This window comes from Rutilus rutilus (assembly GCF_951802725.1).
Source record: "Rutilus rutilus genome assembly, chromosome: 18".
Taxonomy (NCBI): Eukaryota; Metazoa; Chordata; class Actinopteri; order Cypriniformes; family Leuciscidae; genus Rutilus; species Rutilus rutilus.
Genome location: NC_140231.1, coordinates 10,790,432 through 10,806,074, shown reverse-complemented (window position 1 = coordinate 10,806,074; position 15,643 = coordinate 10,790,432). Strand labels below are relative to the sequence as shown.

The 15,643-nt window shown below is 37.6% G+C and overlaps 1 protein-coding gene across 1 annotated transcript in view; it reads right to left on the bottom strand.

The window, feature by feature from the left end:
- Positions 1-2,718: 2,718 nt before the first annotated feature.
- The window catches only part of wwc1 (WW and C2 domain containing 1), a 40,751-nt gene continuing 27,826 nt past the window's right edge, over positions 2,719-15,643 (bottom strand). The window contains exons 12-22 of the mRNA XM_084388060.1: positions 13,444-13,561; positions 13,189-13,356; positions 11,628-11,820; positions 11,399-11,539; positions 10,406-10,470; positions 7,958-8,105; positions 7,683-7,847; positions 7,483-7,575; positions 5,008-5,238; positions 4,797-4,915; positions 2,719-3,938 (exon numbers count right to left, since the gene is read on the bottom strand). Coding sequence (XP_084244186.1) covers positions 3,872-3,938; positions 4,797-4,915; positions 5,008-5,238; positions 7,483-7,575; positions 7,683-7,847; positions 7,958-8,105; positions 10,406-10,470; positions 11,399-11,539; positions 11,628-11,820; positions 13,189-13,356; positions 13,444-13,561 — 1,508 coding nt within the window. The 3' untranslated portion in view covers positions 2,719-3,871. The remainder of the gene's footprint in view (positions 3,939-4,796; positions 4,916-5,007; positions 5,239-7,482; positions 7,576-7,682; positions 7,848-7,957; positions 8,106-10,405; positions 10,471-11,398; positions 11,540-11,627; positions 11,821-13,188; positions 13,357-13,443; positions 13,562-15,643) is intronic.

Genomic DNA, 15,643 nt, shown 5'->3' with positions numbered 1-15,643 from the left:
GCCTCGATCTCAATACATACAAATCTTTAAGGAATGTGAGAGTAAGCACACAAACACACACAAAACATTATAAAGATTAGAAGAAAGGAACTTTTTATATTTGTTGTGAAACTACAAAACATACTCTTGTGCTGGTGATATATTTACAATTCTGGTTGACAGTACAGTGTCGATGATAAAATTCACAGCTTTCAAAAGTCTCACAAGAAAAAGAAAGACAGCACACCCAAATCACAAAAGTGCAATAAATACAAGCTGTACTTCTCCAACCATCGCTGTGATCAGATCAGGTTTTTTTTCATCATTAATACAAGAAAAAAAAAATTAAAAAAAATGAAATGCACTGGAGTTTTCAGAATAAAAGTCCTACTGTGTACAATAAACAAATGAATCATTCATGACTACCAGCATACTGACAGAGTTTTTTTTTTTTTTTTGATTATTTTAAGCAAGTATTACATGATTTAGGCATGATTGGACCAAGTGTCCAAATAAAAAAGCCAAATATTATGTCCTTATGAACCTCAGATTTGATAGTCGAAGAGCACCTAATCAATCAAGACAATTCTCTCTCTCCAACACATACTGTGAACGGTAAAGCATACTGTACGACCAGTGAAAACATAAGACAATTTCTCTTGTTCGACTACTCTCAGAATCAGCTCAGCTGTAGTGTTTCCAGGTAAACAGTACACATTTAAAGGGGATATACTGTTTCCCTCACATTCAAATCACCAGAAATTGGTAAAAACTGTAAATCTGAAAAACTCTGGTAAAAATAATGATAAAAAAAGTACCTTGGTTAAAAATGCCAATGTGAGAAATATACATCACGCAGCAGCGTATTAAACTGAGCTGGGATGTATACGTTTGGCAGTGTACTGTCTTAAATGGGTCAAAATAATAACATTAAAAGAGCTGAAACACAGACAAAGGAATGGTTGTACTCTAATAAACTAGGTTTAACTACAGGATCTACGAGAAACCGCGCTGCACAAGACAAAACAACCGAGTACAATGGCTTTAAGGTGAAAGCTATATGATGCTTCTACTTGAATTGGAAATGTGGCTAAAAGCTTTTGGGGCAGCACTTCAGTAGGGTTTGTCTGGTGTCAAAATAAATATGGGAACTCCATCTCCTAAACCAATTTTAGGTGAAATCACAATGGAGAGGAAATTACGGTTTCAGAACGAGTGCTACAAGTAAATACAAGTTCAGTTCTGTCCGTACGCCGCTAGGTGGAGCAAGAGACTAGGCCACATGCACATGAGCATTGCAGATGAAGGATGGCTTCTGGATCATCCGTAACAGATTCCACACTAGTTTCGGACATTGTGGTATCATTTCGCCTCGTATGATTAAAGGTTGAGCCTTTACGTGTTATGAATGCTACTACAATTCAAACGACATTATTTGTTGATGATCTGGGGTTGAGCAAATGACAGTACATTCAATGTTTCCTTGAGAAACAAAGGCATAATGAAGCACAGGAAGATCTACATGGAAAACATGAGGAGTTCCAGGAGGGAAATGCAAGACAAAAAATGTCAAAAGCACAACTGTACGATTGATTTCACGTAACATTTTAAATGTGAGCAAAATCAATGGAATTGGGCTGGTAATGCCATCCATAACTGGTTAAATTGAGACAGAATTATGTAAAAATACTGGAAATCAGTATCAAATAAGGGGTCACGTGAATTGGGGCTTTTTGTTTTTAAAGTGCTACATTAATTCAGACTAACATCTTGGTCAGTGATGCAAAGCTATCGTTACGTTGAAAAGGCAGTAACATTCACAGTCACATACTATGAAGATACTGTAGATGAAGAGTTTAGTGAAAATCAATATTAGATGAGCAAATAGCTCATTTACATAACGCAAAATCACCAGTGACTCCCTCCGAGTGAGTAAATGTTACACACAAAATCTGCAGTGGCGTGCGATACATTATTAAGTGTTTACAGGGAAAGCTGGGAAATATCAACTGTGTGCCTTCACAGCTTTCAGTGCCCTAGATGTGTTCCCGTTTCTTTAACTCGGTAAAGATACGGTTCCAGATTTCAATCGTTTTCTTCATAAACGTGTGAATCTCACGAAAATTGTCCAGGTCATATTTTTGGAGATAATAATAATAATAATAATAAATAAAAATAAATAAATAAAATATGAGATTACAGAAATTTGTAATTTTATTTTTGGATTTTCATGGGATTTTCATGACAATTCTCCCCAAATCTAATGTACTGTAATGCAAAATATATATTGTTCTCATCACATATTATTTTTAATATAATCATATATAAAAATAAAATAAAATTCGTTCTTTTCATTTACATTACAGTCATAAGAATTTGGGGGGAAAATGCACTTTTCTAATCTCACACTGCAAGTAATTTGAATGGTTTTAGGTAAATCTTATGCAAAATATAATTCCTTATTTTTTTTTAATCATTTATGGTGTGAAATATGAAACATTTTTGTGAGATTCAACACACTAAAGGATTTTGACTGAATTTTCATGGCAATTCTCCACAAAGCTAGTGTACTGTAATGCAAAAAAAAAGGTATACACATATATATATAATAAAATAAATGACATTCTTTTCCTTCACATTACAGTCATAAGAATTTGGGGGAAAATACACTTAACTGTCAACAAATTAATACTAGATTGTAAGTAATTTTGATGGTTTTGGTTCAATTTTAATTGTTATGCAAAATATAATTCCTTAATTTTTTTTCTCCTTTGTTTATAGTGTGTCAATAAAAATATATTTGGTGTATCAATAAAAATATATCAGGGTTTGACATAAATGTAATGTTGCTACCGCTTTAGTTTTGAAGCTTATTAGTCACACACAAAGCTAACGTGCTGAAAGACGCGAGGGCTATTTTTAGATTAGAAGAGGTCCGAACCAGTAGAAATGATATACTATTACAACAGGCAACTGTAGAAACTAACATGGGAAATTGATAAAACCGAAAAAGTCGCTTGAAAGTTTCCAAAGATGTAACAAGAGCTGGGAAACAGGGTTTCACTTCAATGGGATAGTATGATCTTTGCGTTCACACAATGTGCTTATTTGCTTTATTCTCTATATCAATGCCTTTTTCTATTAAAGTGCATGAACTATCTTGATATTCTACCTGAGAGTCTGTGGAACTAAGTGCAGTTTCTACATCATTTTACGAACATTTGCACTAAACGTGTCTTTGTTTGCATGTGCAATTAACAAAACGAACACAGAGCTGTTAGCAATCGCTTTAGTCTACTAACCGGTCTAGTTAACTCGTCATGCTTTAGTTTCATGCTTCCTAACATCTGTAACCATTTACACAATTGCAAAAATCTTGAGACTGTCGAACATAAATGCGGACAAATGTGCTTGTTTCTAAAGGGACGTGACTGGAATAGCAGGATTTATGCCCATTCATTTTGTCATAAAGTTTGAGTCCTGAACCCTTGTGCTATGAACAGAAGTAGTACCGTAAGTATCTGTATTCACATCTTCAAGAGTTACAGTAAGCAGTCCTGCCCAATAGCAGAGCAGCATGTTTCACACTCGTTTCAAAGACGCACTGGTGTTTTTGAAAGACCACTCAAATACCTAGAACAGATACTGACATACTCTTATTAGTAACAGAACATGGTGAAAATTTAAAAATAAATCTATCTATTAAAAAAAAAAAACAAAAAAAAAAACACGGATCTATACAATTTCAGTTTTGAGAGTTACAACCCAGTGTTTTAAAATGACATTTTTCCTACCCAACATACATATTCCTGTCACACCATTCTTCATTATTCATAATACTGCCAGATGTCAGTTTTGTCTCCATGGAAACAAAAGCAGTTGAGAATATCTTCTACACGTCGTCGGCTGGTAGGTCAGGAACGTTTATCTTCGCTCTGGTGAAGAAGGCCATCTTTTCTCTAAGAGAGGTTACAGCAGACAATAAGCAAAGCTTGAAACAGGAAGGTGTCAGATATAAAACAATAAAAGACTTATTAGCTCCGTTCCAAATGCCTATGAAAGCATTTTAAAGATGCGCTCCAAATGTGTTCCAAGAAACCTAATTTTGGCAAATTTTAAGGTAGCATTGCATATATCCTTCAAATGGAAGGCATTTCCATAATGCATTACAATGAAGTTGGTGAAGTAAATCATAAATAATCGAAAAATGGTTCAACGTCTTTGAAAACTACGATCTCTTTGTGAACATTTGAAGCGTCAAAATGGTAGTTGATCTGTCAATGCTATGAGACAGAAATCTCTCAGATCTTAATTTGTGCTTCGAAGATGAACGAAAGTGTTACAGGTTTGGAACGACATGAGGGTGAGTAACTTATGACAGCTTTTTCGTATTTGGGTGAACTAACCCTTCATCACAGTCTGTAAAAATCGTTCATTAGCAACTTCAGACTATTGGAATCAACTGTGAGTTGAAGATCAGGAGAAGAGGGCTAGTTGAGTGTCACATGGAGTTGCTCCAGATCAGTCGATTATGGGCTTTCATTTCAGTTTAACATGCTGACTTAGAAGGTAGCTGCCTATGTAGGCAGTTAGACAACAAGGCAGCTCACTAGGTTTTGCATCCCCCCCCCCCAATGACCTAAGATAATGTTTAGGATCAGTTCAGAAACGGTGGCTTGGATGCATACAGAGAAGTTCCGCACACGCAGAGGTTAAAACATCACTGTATTCGTTCTGTACACGTGCATAACAAACCAAAATATCTGTCCCGGAAATTTTTGTGAACCGTTACACCCCTATAAGCAACAGATGCCCACCTAAAGGACTGGACTCCAGGGACCTCCTTGAGGCTCTGTCCACGGATCTTGTGCACATCCTTGGCCGCCGCTCGCATCATCTTCTCTACCCTCTGTTCCTGTAGCTGCTCTTCCTGGGTCTGAGGAGAGAATGGCGAATCAAAATCAGAAGCTGGACCGGATGACGTGCCGTTTGTGGATTTGTTGGTTCTGGAAATCTACTGGGACTGACCTGTCTCTCTGCATGTTTGAGCAGCAGACGAAAGCGCTCGTCCTCCTGTACCCATGAGGGGAGGACGTGCTGGCCCTGCAGACGGGCGTTCTCCAACTGCTGCTTTAGCTCCCGCAGCACATGCAGTTCCTCGTTCAGTCGGCTTTGCCGTGTGCGGGTCACCTGCAAGTCTAGCTCCAGATCCAGAGAGGTGCGCAGAAGCCCGTCCAGACCTTTGACCTGCATCGGTGGCTATGTGTGCGAGCCAGAGAGAACAGAGGGGTGAAAACTCATTCAATAGCTCTGTTGTGTCATCAAAGGCCAGTTCCTTTAGGTGTCAGCAATTAGACTTTACTTTTCTGATTCAAATTAGAACAGTCTACCTTTTTATGTAACTGACTTTAAAAAGTTAGGATCAGTCTTGAAAAAAAATGAGATGACTAACTTTTATGCAACCAATCACAAGTCAAACATTACTGGTCCATACACAGCATTTAACATGCTTTGAAATGTTTTAGTAAAACATATATGTAGATAAACATTGTTTGTTGTTGTTAGGACCCAAACATCTGTGAGCACTAATGCAAATTCTTCTTCAAAATCGTACAGGTTTTTTCAATCGCTTTGGCGTTTTTACTCTTGAGTTCAGATCTCTGATCAGTTAGTTTCTTGTTCACATCAAATTTGTTTGAAATTGTCAAACTCCCCAACTAAATGTTCTTTCCTCGTGTGAGCCTTCACATGCAAAATGATCTATTCAATTATTAAAATCTGCCAGACAAGCATGTATACTCCATAAATATCTATGACATTGAATGTTTGTGACGTCTGCTAAATTGGCAAATGGCCTGCCATTGTAATGAAGTAGGAATCAAAATCTTACCAATCAAACAATCAAGTTTGGAGGAGACATAATAGAGTGTTATTTTTTTGTGTGTACTACAGTATTGACTTTTCCCAGTAAATGTTGACCTACTGTAGAAATCTGTATCTAAAAAGCTCAGTGTGAGACACAAGAGCATTCAGCTAGACAAAACTGATATTGTTGTATAGACAGAAAGCAATCAGTGTCAACAAAAAAGCATAACAAACATGAAATTTGTAAATAACAAATATTTCCATGAGTGACTGCATGGTTTGAAAAAAAAAAATCTAAACATTCTGAACAGTGTGGCTCACATGATGAAAACAAATGTAATTGGCCAATTTACTGACACAATAACTGGGTTTTGAAGCATGAACTGGTGAATGTTTTGAGTGAGTTACTGCATTTTGCAGACATGCAATAGAGTTATGATGTTCCATTATGAGAATTGCACATTAAAAACAAAACAGCAGACAATACACACATATATATGTAGGGCTTGACATGAACTTTTTCGCTCATCAGCCACTGTGGCTAGTGGTTTTCCAAAGTTACTACTAGCCATGCTTTTGACATCGATACCATGGGGGAAAACTGCCATATCGATATTTTTAATATTATCTCATAATTTGGCAGCAGGTACATTAGGCTGCTGTCACTTTAAGACCTGACTAACACGTCATTGCACATAGTTTATTATTTCAGATTAAAAGACTACAGTAGAAAAATTAACATATTATATATAAAATTCAAATATGTAATATATAAAATTATGTATAATTATTTATATTTTTATAGAAGAGTCTGTGGAACTAAATGCAGTTTCTACTTAACTCATCATGCTTTAGTTTCATGCTTGCTAACACCACACCATTTACCTCACATTTTTAGGATGGGATGTGTGATATTTTTATATTACTGCTTTAAAGGGAGGTGGTACTTTATCCCCTTTTATGGGTTAAAAGCCTGTAGTATAAATAACTGAAGCTCTCTGTACAGTCCTCATTAGGCAAATAAATTCAAAGTTACACTCTCACTATGACACTGCTTTGAAAGACTCAATGTAATGTGTTCTCCTAAGGCACAGTGAGAGCAAACCTGACCTTTCTAGACTTTTTAAGGCCCTCTGGAGGGGCTCAGCAAACCCATTTCCTCACTCTGAGACTGTACTTCATTAACACTGACCTCAGGTCAGCACAGAAATGTCGGTATTAAATATTAAACTGCTGCTAATAAGCTTAAACTCCCCTTTCTAAGGAAAGTGTTTAGCTTTAGGGTTAGTGAAATGCATGCAGTTTCCTAAGAAAAATCCAATGGGATCCCTTAATGGAATTTAATTCTATTTCTGATGTTCTGTTGAGATTAACTGCACGATTTATATGTTTGGGGCCCAATTTGAGTTGGTTGAAGTGTGTTTATCAATTTGAATTTTTGGATTTAATAGGATTATTATTTCATTAGGACAATTCTCATAGGATTAGCAGAAGAAATGAAGCATCAACCTGAATGTAAAGCATTTTTTTTTAGCTACTGAAGGACCATGGGGTCTCTGAACTGGTTTTAAATCATAAGAATCGTACGATTTTTACCCAAACGAGTGGATGTAAATGTGTACTATTTTCATATGTTACCTTCTTCATTCGAACACTGCGTCTCTCAGAAGCGTTCCGGACGAATGGAGATTTCTTAGAAAGGGTGGAGCTGTCACTGTCGCTGCGGTTGATCTGGTGATTTGATGAATGTGGGCATAGGTTAAACGTTTTTTTAAATATTGAGCTCTAATAATAATTTCAATATCTAAATACATTTGTGTGTGAATCTATGTTCTCACCCTGCAGATATACTGGCTCTGAGGTCCAGGTGAAAATGTCTTGGACCGGATGATGGTGTTTCCTCGCATGAAAGGGTTTTGCTGATGAACATCGTGTCGTCGCTCCTTGGGCCGAACTACATTAGCAGAATGGGGGAGTCCGTCCACACTTGTCTCCTTATTCACCTTATGAGGCAAAGAGAGGATGTCAGCAAGTTTCATTGGAAAGGTACAAAAAAAACGTCTATAAAAGCAATGAGAACGTTTTTGCTGTGTAAATGAATCATGGCTGTCACCTTTTCCGTTATGACTGCTGTTGGTCCAAGTTTAACCGGCTCTTCCTCCTGTTCCCACTGGCATTCATCGGGGTAGAACTCCTCACCCTCTTCAACATCACTACCTTCTCCATCCACAAACACGTCACCATCTAATGCTTCTGTGGACCTGTAAGATCACAAATATGATAAAATAAAAATTGGACATGTTGCGCCACAAATATTTGAGACTGCATACACTTGACACATCAAAATGAAAAAAAGGAACAGGAACAATTGTCTTTCTGAACGTGCACATGATGATGTCGTATTGAAACGTCCATTGTAGTGCGTTGCATCGCAATGCCCCATTCGCGTTGACGTGTTCATGACCTGGTTGTTTAATCTTTAAAGGTTCGAAATTTGGCTTGCACTCCAGTACCCAAAGATGGATGATTTTCCTGTGTAACATGTCAGTCATGGTCCCACACGCCAGCTAAACAAACACTCTCTGGCTGCGCCTGCTACCGTAGCCACGCCCCAAACTCTCCCTATTGGTTGAGCTGGAAAGAGATTGACAGATCTGAGCAGACCGCTTAATCTTTTCTCAATGTTTACTTTCGGGAGAGATAAACCCATGAATGTCATACTAATAACAGTCAATGAACAATAAACTGGGTTAAGAGGATGTATTACATAAACATAAAACATGTTTTTAAGTAACATAAAAAAATCTTACATACTTCACCTTTAAGTAACTCCATTTTGTTTTCCTTTAGTTTCAGCGTTACTTTTAGTTTCCATTTTAGTACCCACAAATTGCTAATTATTGTTTGCTATGTACTTTATCTATATATTCATCAGCATTATACTTACAACAACACAATTACTATCAAAGTTCAAGTTTAATTTGTCCAATTAAAGTAATTGCTTTGTAAATGAATGTAGTTTTCTTAAGATGCGGTCACATTAGCAAAACTTTGCAGACAAAGAAGGTCCATTACCCGACCGTTATTAATATTTTGACACATGAAGCAATGCTTACTCACTTCCAAACTTAGCAGTTTTATATTAGTCAACACGGTGGATTTAAAGTTGAACAAACTTGAATGCGATGCAAAATCCATGAAAATATTTTATGCACGGGGCTAATTTGCATATTCATAGAACCACGTATACTAAATGAGGCAAGGTTGTAGTAACATTCAAGCTATTTTAAGGCATGAAGAATTTTTTTTCAAGGAAAAAACGTTTAAATATGTAATTTTGGTGATCAAAGATGAGTTTTAAAGGATAAAATGATTGACTACAGGGGGACTTTAACACAATTATTAAGCATTTTGGGCTGCTTGTTTGAGCTTGATGTCTGTCAGCACAAGTCAAGAAGAGTAAAGACAAACAGAAGAGAGTAATGCCTAACAACTAGTTGTTCAGTTCCGTTCTGTACACACTGTGTAGAATTTTGCTAAAACATGAATTTTTCGGGAGTTAATTCATTAAGAAAAAGCTAATTGCTAAACTGTTTGTGTGTTCAGAACAGAATTAAGCAATAAAAGGTGAACCGACAAACGAATTTAGCTGTAGTATGTACGTGGCCATAGTCTGTCTATTTTAAAACCTACATACACATGTAGAAGCTGCAATTACATTTTTATTATTTGGCTTCTTTTGTTTTGTTTTTTAAGTTAGCGGAAAAAAATATTTGGTAGTTTCCACTGTTGTAATTTCACTTTTGTAATCAGACCATCAGTACTGAAAGTCACAGTGCTCCGAATTAAATAGAAAGTTATTGTTGTGTTTTAAGAAATGCAACTGAGTTAAACCGTAATGATCCTAAAAGAGCAACACTTTTACTTATCTAGTCTGCAACCTTTCAGAAGCGAGAGAGTGAGGGTGGAAAATGCTCTCGGAAAATGCTGCCATGCCACATTCCTGTCCTTGTTTTTAATTTCCATGACAGGTGGTTGTTGTTGAATCATCGTCTAAAACAAGCAGGCTTTGTAAAGTGCAGTTTTGGTTATAATCATGAGACTGCCTTTCAGCCAATCCAAAAGAGGCAAGGTGAGCTAATTTCGATACACATGTGTACCGAAAGAGTCGAGAAAATGGCATGAGAGAGGAATGCCGCTCAGTATTGCTCAAGCACTGCCCTTGGATCAGTTGTTCATCCTGTTTATGTTACTAATGTAATTTTGGCGGAGCAGATCAAACACCAGGGAAAGTGAGTCATCGTGTGCCTTCCCACTGTGATGAATTCCCACGAGACAGCAGAAAGGAGGTCAGTCAATAGGAAAATAGGGGTTGAGAAGGGAGAGAAGGAATATGAGATTCAAACAGCTTGCTAATTGCTTGTGTTGATCCTGGGTGGGATCCTGGATATGATGTGAAACCCAGACTCACACTGACACATTGTTAAGTTGACAGCTGTGCCGAAATGAATTAAAGCTTATTATATTGGTGCTTCGTCACAAGTAGTGGCAGGTAACGTACCAGTCCTCCACAGGAACGTTCTCCAGGTGAGCAGTGGCGGTCTCTGAGGTGCTGGGAGCTGAAGCCTAAAAATAAATAAAAGGATAAAGATTATTATTATATATTTAAAAACATCCTTGATTTAGGCTTTTCCTTTCAATTTGTCCTATACCTGCTGGTAACAGATGCATGCTAATTGTATCTAATACTTTCTAAATGTAATACTTTGGCCAATTATTGGCAAAATGCAATAAGGCACTTTTTTATGAATTGAGTAAAATTTTGTGTCCTGTTACTGTTTTAGATGCACATGATTTTGTTGGAAGAAATGGATAAACTATTATTTAACATAGAATTAACCTAGAACGCAAAAATATTCCTTGTAAAATGGTGATTTTGGTCTGTCCCAACTTAGAGGTTTTGATCTTCTACACTGCATTCAACAATTCATCAAACCAAACTACACAATAATTTTCACAATGTCAAAACTGCAATTTTTAAATTATCAATTGAATTAAATTAAAGTAATATTATAATATCACCTTCTCACATTTGCACATTTTCATTATTTTTTTTATTTCATATTTTATCTATTTAATGTTGATATGTATGGAAGTTTATTGCTAGAAAGTAATAAAAATCATCTCACAAGATAAAAGGGCTTTAGGCCTTATTTTGTTCCTTATTCGTGGAAAGTACCAGTAAAATCTAGATATAATAACCATAATAACAGAACAGGCTGTTTGCAAATTCAAAACTGCTAATAAGAAGTGAAGCAACTAATTCTATGTAATTTGATTATCAACAGTATTAGAAAGCAGAAAGGACATTTTAGGCAAGAAAGAATCCATTTCTTCATTTGAATGACGCAAGAAATGGATATAATATTTATAAATACTCCATGTTCCTTGATGAGCTTAGCAGTTTGGCAAGACCGTTTCCAAGAAATGTTAGTAAAGCATTTAGCTGTGGTGAGGTAAAATGATTTAAGCATTGTGTGTGTGTGTGTTTTACCAGCTCCTGCTGAGCGGAGACCTCTGTTTCCTTGTGCTTTCTATCCATTTCTGGCATGTACGTGCAGTTGAGGAGGTTGTACCACTTGGTGCACCACTCCTCTGAATATTCTTCATCAGCCAAACTGATCTGAGCACCAGCCTTTCAAGACAAAAAAAAAATACACTTTAGACACTTTATTGATGTTCAGCCCTCATGCTGTTTGCTCAATCTCAGATCAGACACTCACTAGACAGTCTTCTCGGCCAGATTTGCTGGTGGTACAGACATCAATGCGTAGGGTCTTCTGTCTGAGAGCAGTGGAGGACATCTGCAGGCTAAACGCTTCCTTGAGCTCTAAGGGTTCCTGCGGAAGAGCGCCGTGGGTGCGGAACAAACAGCGAACGGGCTCGGAGCACGGCAGCACCACCACACGGACATATCTGCAATAGATTAAACCCAACAGAAGTTAAAACCTAATCAGAGATGGGGCCCTATTTTAAGGATCTAAGCGCATAGTCTAAAGCGCACGACGCAAGTGTCCACTTTTACTAGTTTGACAATGGGAAAAAGGTTGGTTTAAAAGGGTTGTCCCTTTTCTCTTAATGAGCAATTGGTGTGTTTTGGGCGTAACGTGCAATAAACCAATCAGAGTGTAATTTCCCATTCCCTTTAAAAGCTAGTTGCGCTCGAGCTATGGCGGATTTGCTATTCACATGCTGGAATTTGCAAGCAGAAAGACTCCAGAGAGCAAACGGATCTGCTCGTGCGCAACGTTAAAGAGTGCAAGCAGACCATCTACGGGACAAGCCAGATTTCACCATATCTTTATGTACACAATATTAATCTTTTACATTGTAATCCTTTTATTTGTAATATCTGGCATGTTTGTGTGCTGCTGCGCGTCCCTGTGTGTGTGTGTACGCGTTGTAGACCCGCCTATAGGCTCACGTTACTAACGCGTTCTTTAAATAACAAAAATAAATAAATACTGTGCCATTGACTTTAGACCAGGTTTGTGTTGGTCAATGGCACAGTCAATTTCAGTTGCCTCAAAATAGCATCGCGCCAACAATGCGACTGAACACACCTCGTTTTCAGACCAGCACGCCCATGGGCGCACAAATAGTCGCAAATGCATTTGCTATTTAAACAACGTGGCGCAGGACGTGAAAATGATAAGTGCGTTGGGCTGAAACTAGCAAAAAACATTTGCGTCGCGCCTGGCGTCACATTGCACCGGATATATGATAGGGCCCATGGTCTTTAACGTCAGAGATGGGCATGTACATGCCAAAATAAAACAAGAATTGGCCAATCATAGATCAGTGGTTCTCAACTGGTGGGTTTCAATAAAAAAAAAATGGAGGTGGAAAAATCTATTTTGGGTTGAGGCATCAAATGATTAAATAAAAAGTCAATTCAAGAAGTCGCGTTCCAAAATGATTCTCAATGCATCTCAATTTCAAAAGCAAAAATGCAGGGGTGTTATGGTGGCCTGCTGCTACATTTTGTGTAAATATGCATAAAAGCCATAATAAAAATGCCTGTTCTGACTTTCAAGCACTGTCATGTTTAATTATTTTAGTGGATTGATCCACAATCATTTGAGAAAGAATCGCAAAGTATCTGTGAATCGATTCATCCACTTCATATTACCATTTTACAACTATTGGACGGGTTAATTCCATTTGTAAAACCCTGCACATTTCCCTTGCAGAGGTGCTTCATCAAAATTACATCCTGCTGATTAAAATTAATGTCTCTCCATCAACTTTAAATGAAGCTGGCTGAGAGAGCGCAATCCTTACATGTTCTGGCTGGCTGGCAGGGAGAGCGCGCTATAGTTGGACAGCTGCATTACGAACACTGTGAACCTCTTTTCTTTCGCTTCATACTTCAGGCCGAGTTGGATCTGAGCGCTGCTCGCCGAGCTCACGTCATCATAACCCAGCAGCTGCTCGACAGGAAGCCCAGGCCTGGGGGAATGAACGGCACCGTTTTACTATCCAAATCAGGGTCGGTGAAAAAAAAACATCACTCATAATAAATCTCTAGTGGCCTACCTTTTCTCTGAGGGCTCGTACACCCCACTGTCGCCTGCAACCGATTCGTCAGACACTGCCGACGTTACTCCCGCCTTCTTCGATCCAGGCGCGGACACCCTCGTTTGCGTAACAGAGTCTTCAAGCACAGAAAAAGGGCGAGTAGAAATGTGAGAATGTGTAACTCTGGAAAGGTTTTAGGTTCCTGAGCTCAAGTGAGTTCACCTGCTGGGTGAGTTGGGAGTGAGCTGAAAATCTACCCTAACGTACTAGACGTTCAGAGGGTTTCTCTAGTTTCAGGTGGAATTCTGGGTTGCCAGTGACAAATGAAGTGTGTCTATGATGAAGGAAAAGGAAAATCTTGCAGTTCTTTTTAGACATGTATTCTTTGTTTTCGTGTTGCAAAAAAATTATACCATTTTCAAGAAAAGTATCAATTTGCAACTAACCATTATTTTAATATGGATTAACCTAGCAATCCCCCCCCCAATTAGTCGATTCATCTAACAATGACTTTTAACAAGTAATCTTTCGATTATTTCTGATTTGTCGATTGATCCTTTAGTTAGCTTACCAATAAATAATAACCAGAACCATTAATCTTTCAATGTTATATTCAAACATTAATAATTAATCTATCGATTTTTCCAGATTAGCAGATAGATCTAACGATTATTTGATAAATTAGCTGTTGTCGGTATTTGTTTACAGGTGTGAGCCTTGAAATGTTTTGTTCATTCAGCAGTTTAAAATAGCTGCTTGAATACATATTTGTATGAACGAACAGCTGAAATAACAACCGTATTTGAACTCCGGTAACCAATGACGGTGTCAAATATGGCGATGTCCGTAACACAGAGAAGTTGAAATGTAGAAATGTGACACTGCGTCACTCTGGATGAATTTTTATTAATAGTGCCTATTAAAAGGTGAGTTCATATCTCATAATTTACTCATCCTCAAGCCATAGGTGTATTTGACTTTCTTCTTTCAGCCAAACACAATTGGAGTTAAATAAAAAAATATCCTGGCTTTTCCAAGTTTTATAATGGGAGTGAATAATAACTCAGATTTTGGAAGCCCAAAAAAGCACATCAATCTAGGGCTGTGCAATTAATTGAATTTCGATCCTAACGATCACCAAAATAGTACAAATCGAGTAAAAACGATTATTTTGCCATGTTCTGTTGCCATATTGTCTGAATGACGCGCACATCCGCCCCTCCCGAAGCCATAAACTCTCTCAGCTTGAATGTTTAAACTGATAAGACTTAAAAAGAAGTGAAAATTATCAACTTTAGTTACGATGCAATGCTGGCCCGATTGTACAAGTGACAATTCCGTCATGTCCCGACTAAACGCGAGTGTGTATTTTCGACGCTTGCCTTGTCCAACCCATTTTGAGAGACTAAAGTATGGAAGCTTATGGGTAGCAATATTCAATTTGAAATGTAATATGCAAAATCACAATGCAATATGTAAAATGGCAATGTATTTCTGTATTTAAATTTAAATTTTCCCATACATTTGTGCAATATTTGGTGCAAAATAAAAATGAAAATTCAATTATGTAATTTACATTTGCCATTTCATACACTAGTTTTAATATGTAAATTGAATACATATTTTAACGCTTTATAAGTTGCAAAATTAAAATTTAAATGTATTACAGAAATGATTAGATATGTTTAACACGTTCAAGCAAAAACTGTAGCAAAATTGCAATTTATATGTAATTTTTCTTAATTGCATTTACACTCACAGTTAAGACACTTGCGATTGCATTTCCATTAAGTGTCCCTCAATGAATGTAGCAAAATTCAATGTGCAATTTGAAAATGCATTCTGAGCCGATCACGTGCCCATCCCGCCCTGTCAATCACTGCGTGAAGGCGGGGCTCGGCAACAGGTAAACATACGCCGCTATGGTGCGTATTTTGAGGTGTTGGAAGGAAACACGGCGGCGGCAGAGCTGATACGAGCGTTAAATTCACTAGCAGATGAAGTGGAGCGTGAACAGAGAAAATGGTAGTGTTTCCGAAGATTATTACGTGCCTGCAGGTGATAGAACCAGTACGATGTTGGACCGTCTGGGTCTGGGAGAATGTTCTGCCTTATCATCAGGCGTCAACCTATGCTGAGCAGCTGTTGTCTGATGCTGGACTGTGTTGATGGTTTCGTTTTGTATAAAATATTATCATTGTCTGATACATGCTTATCT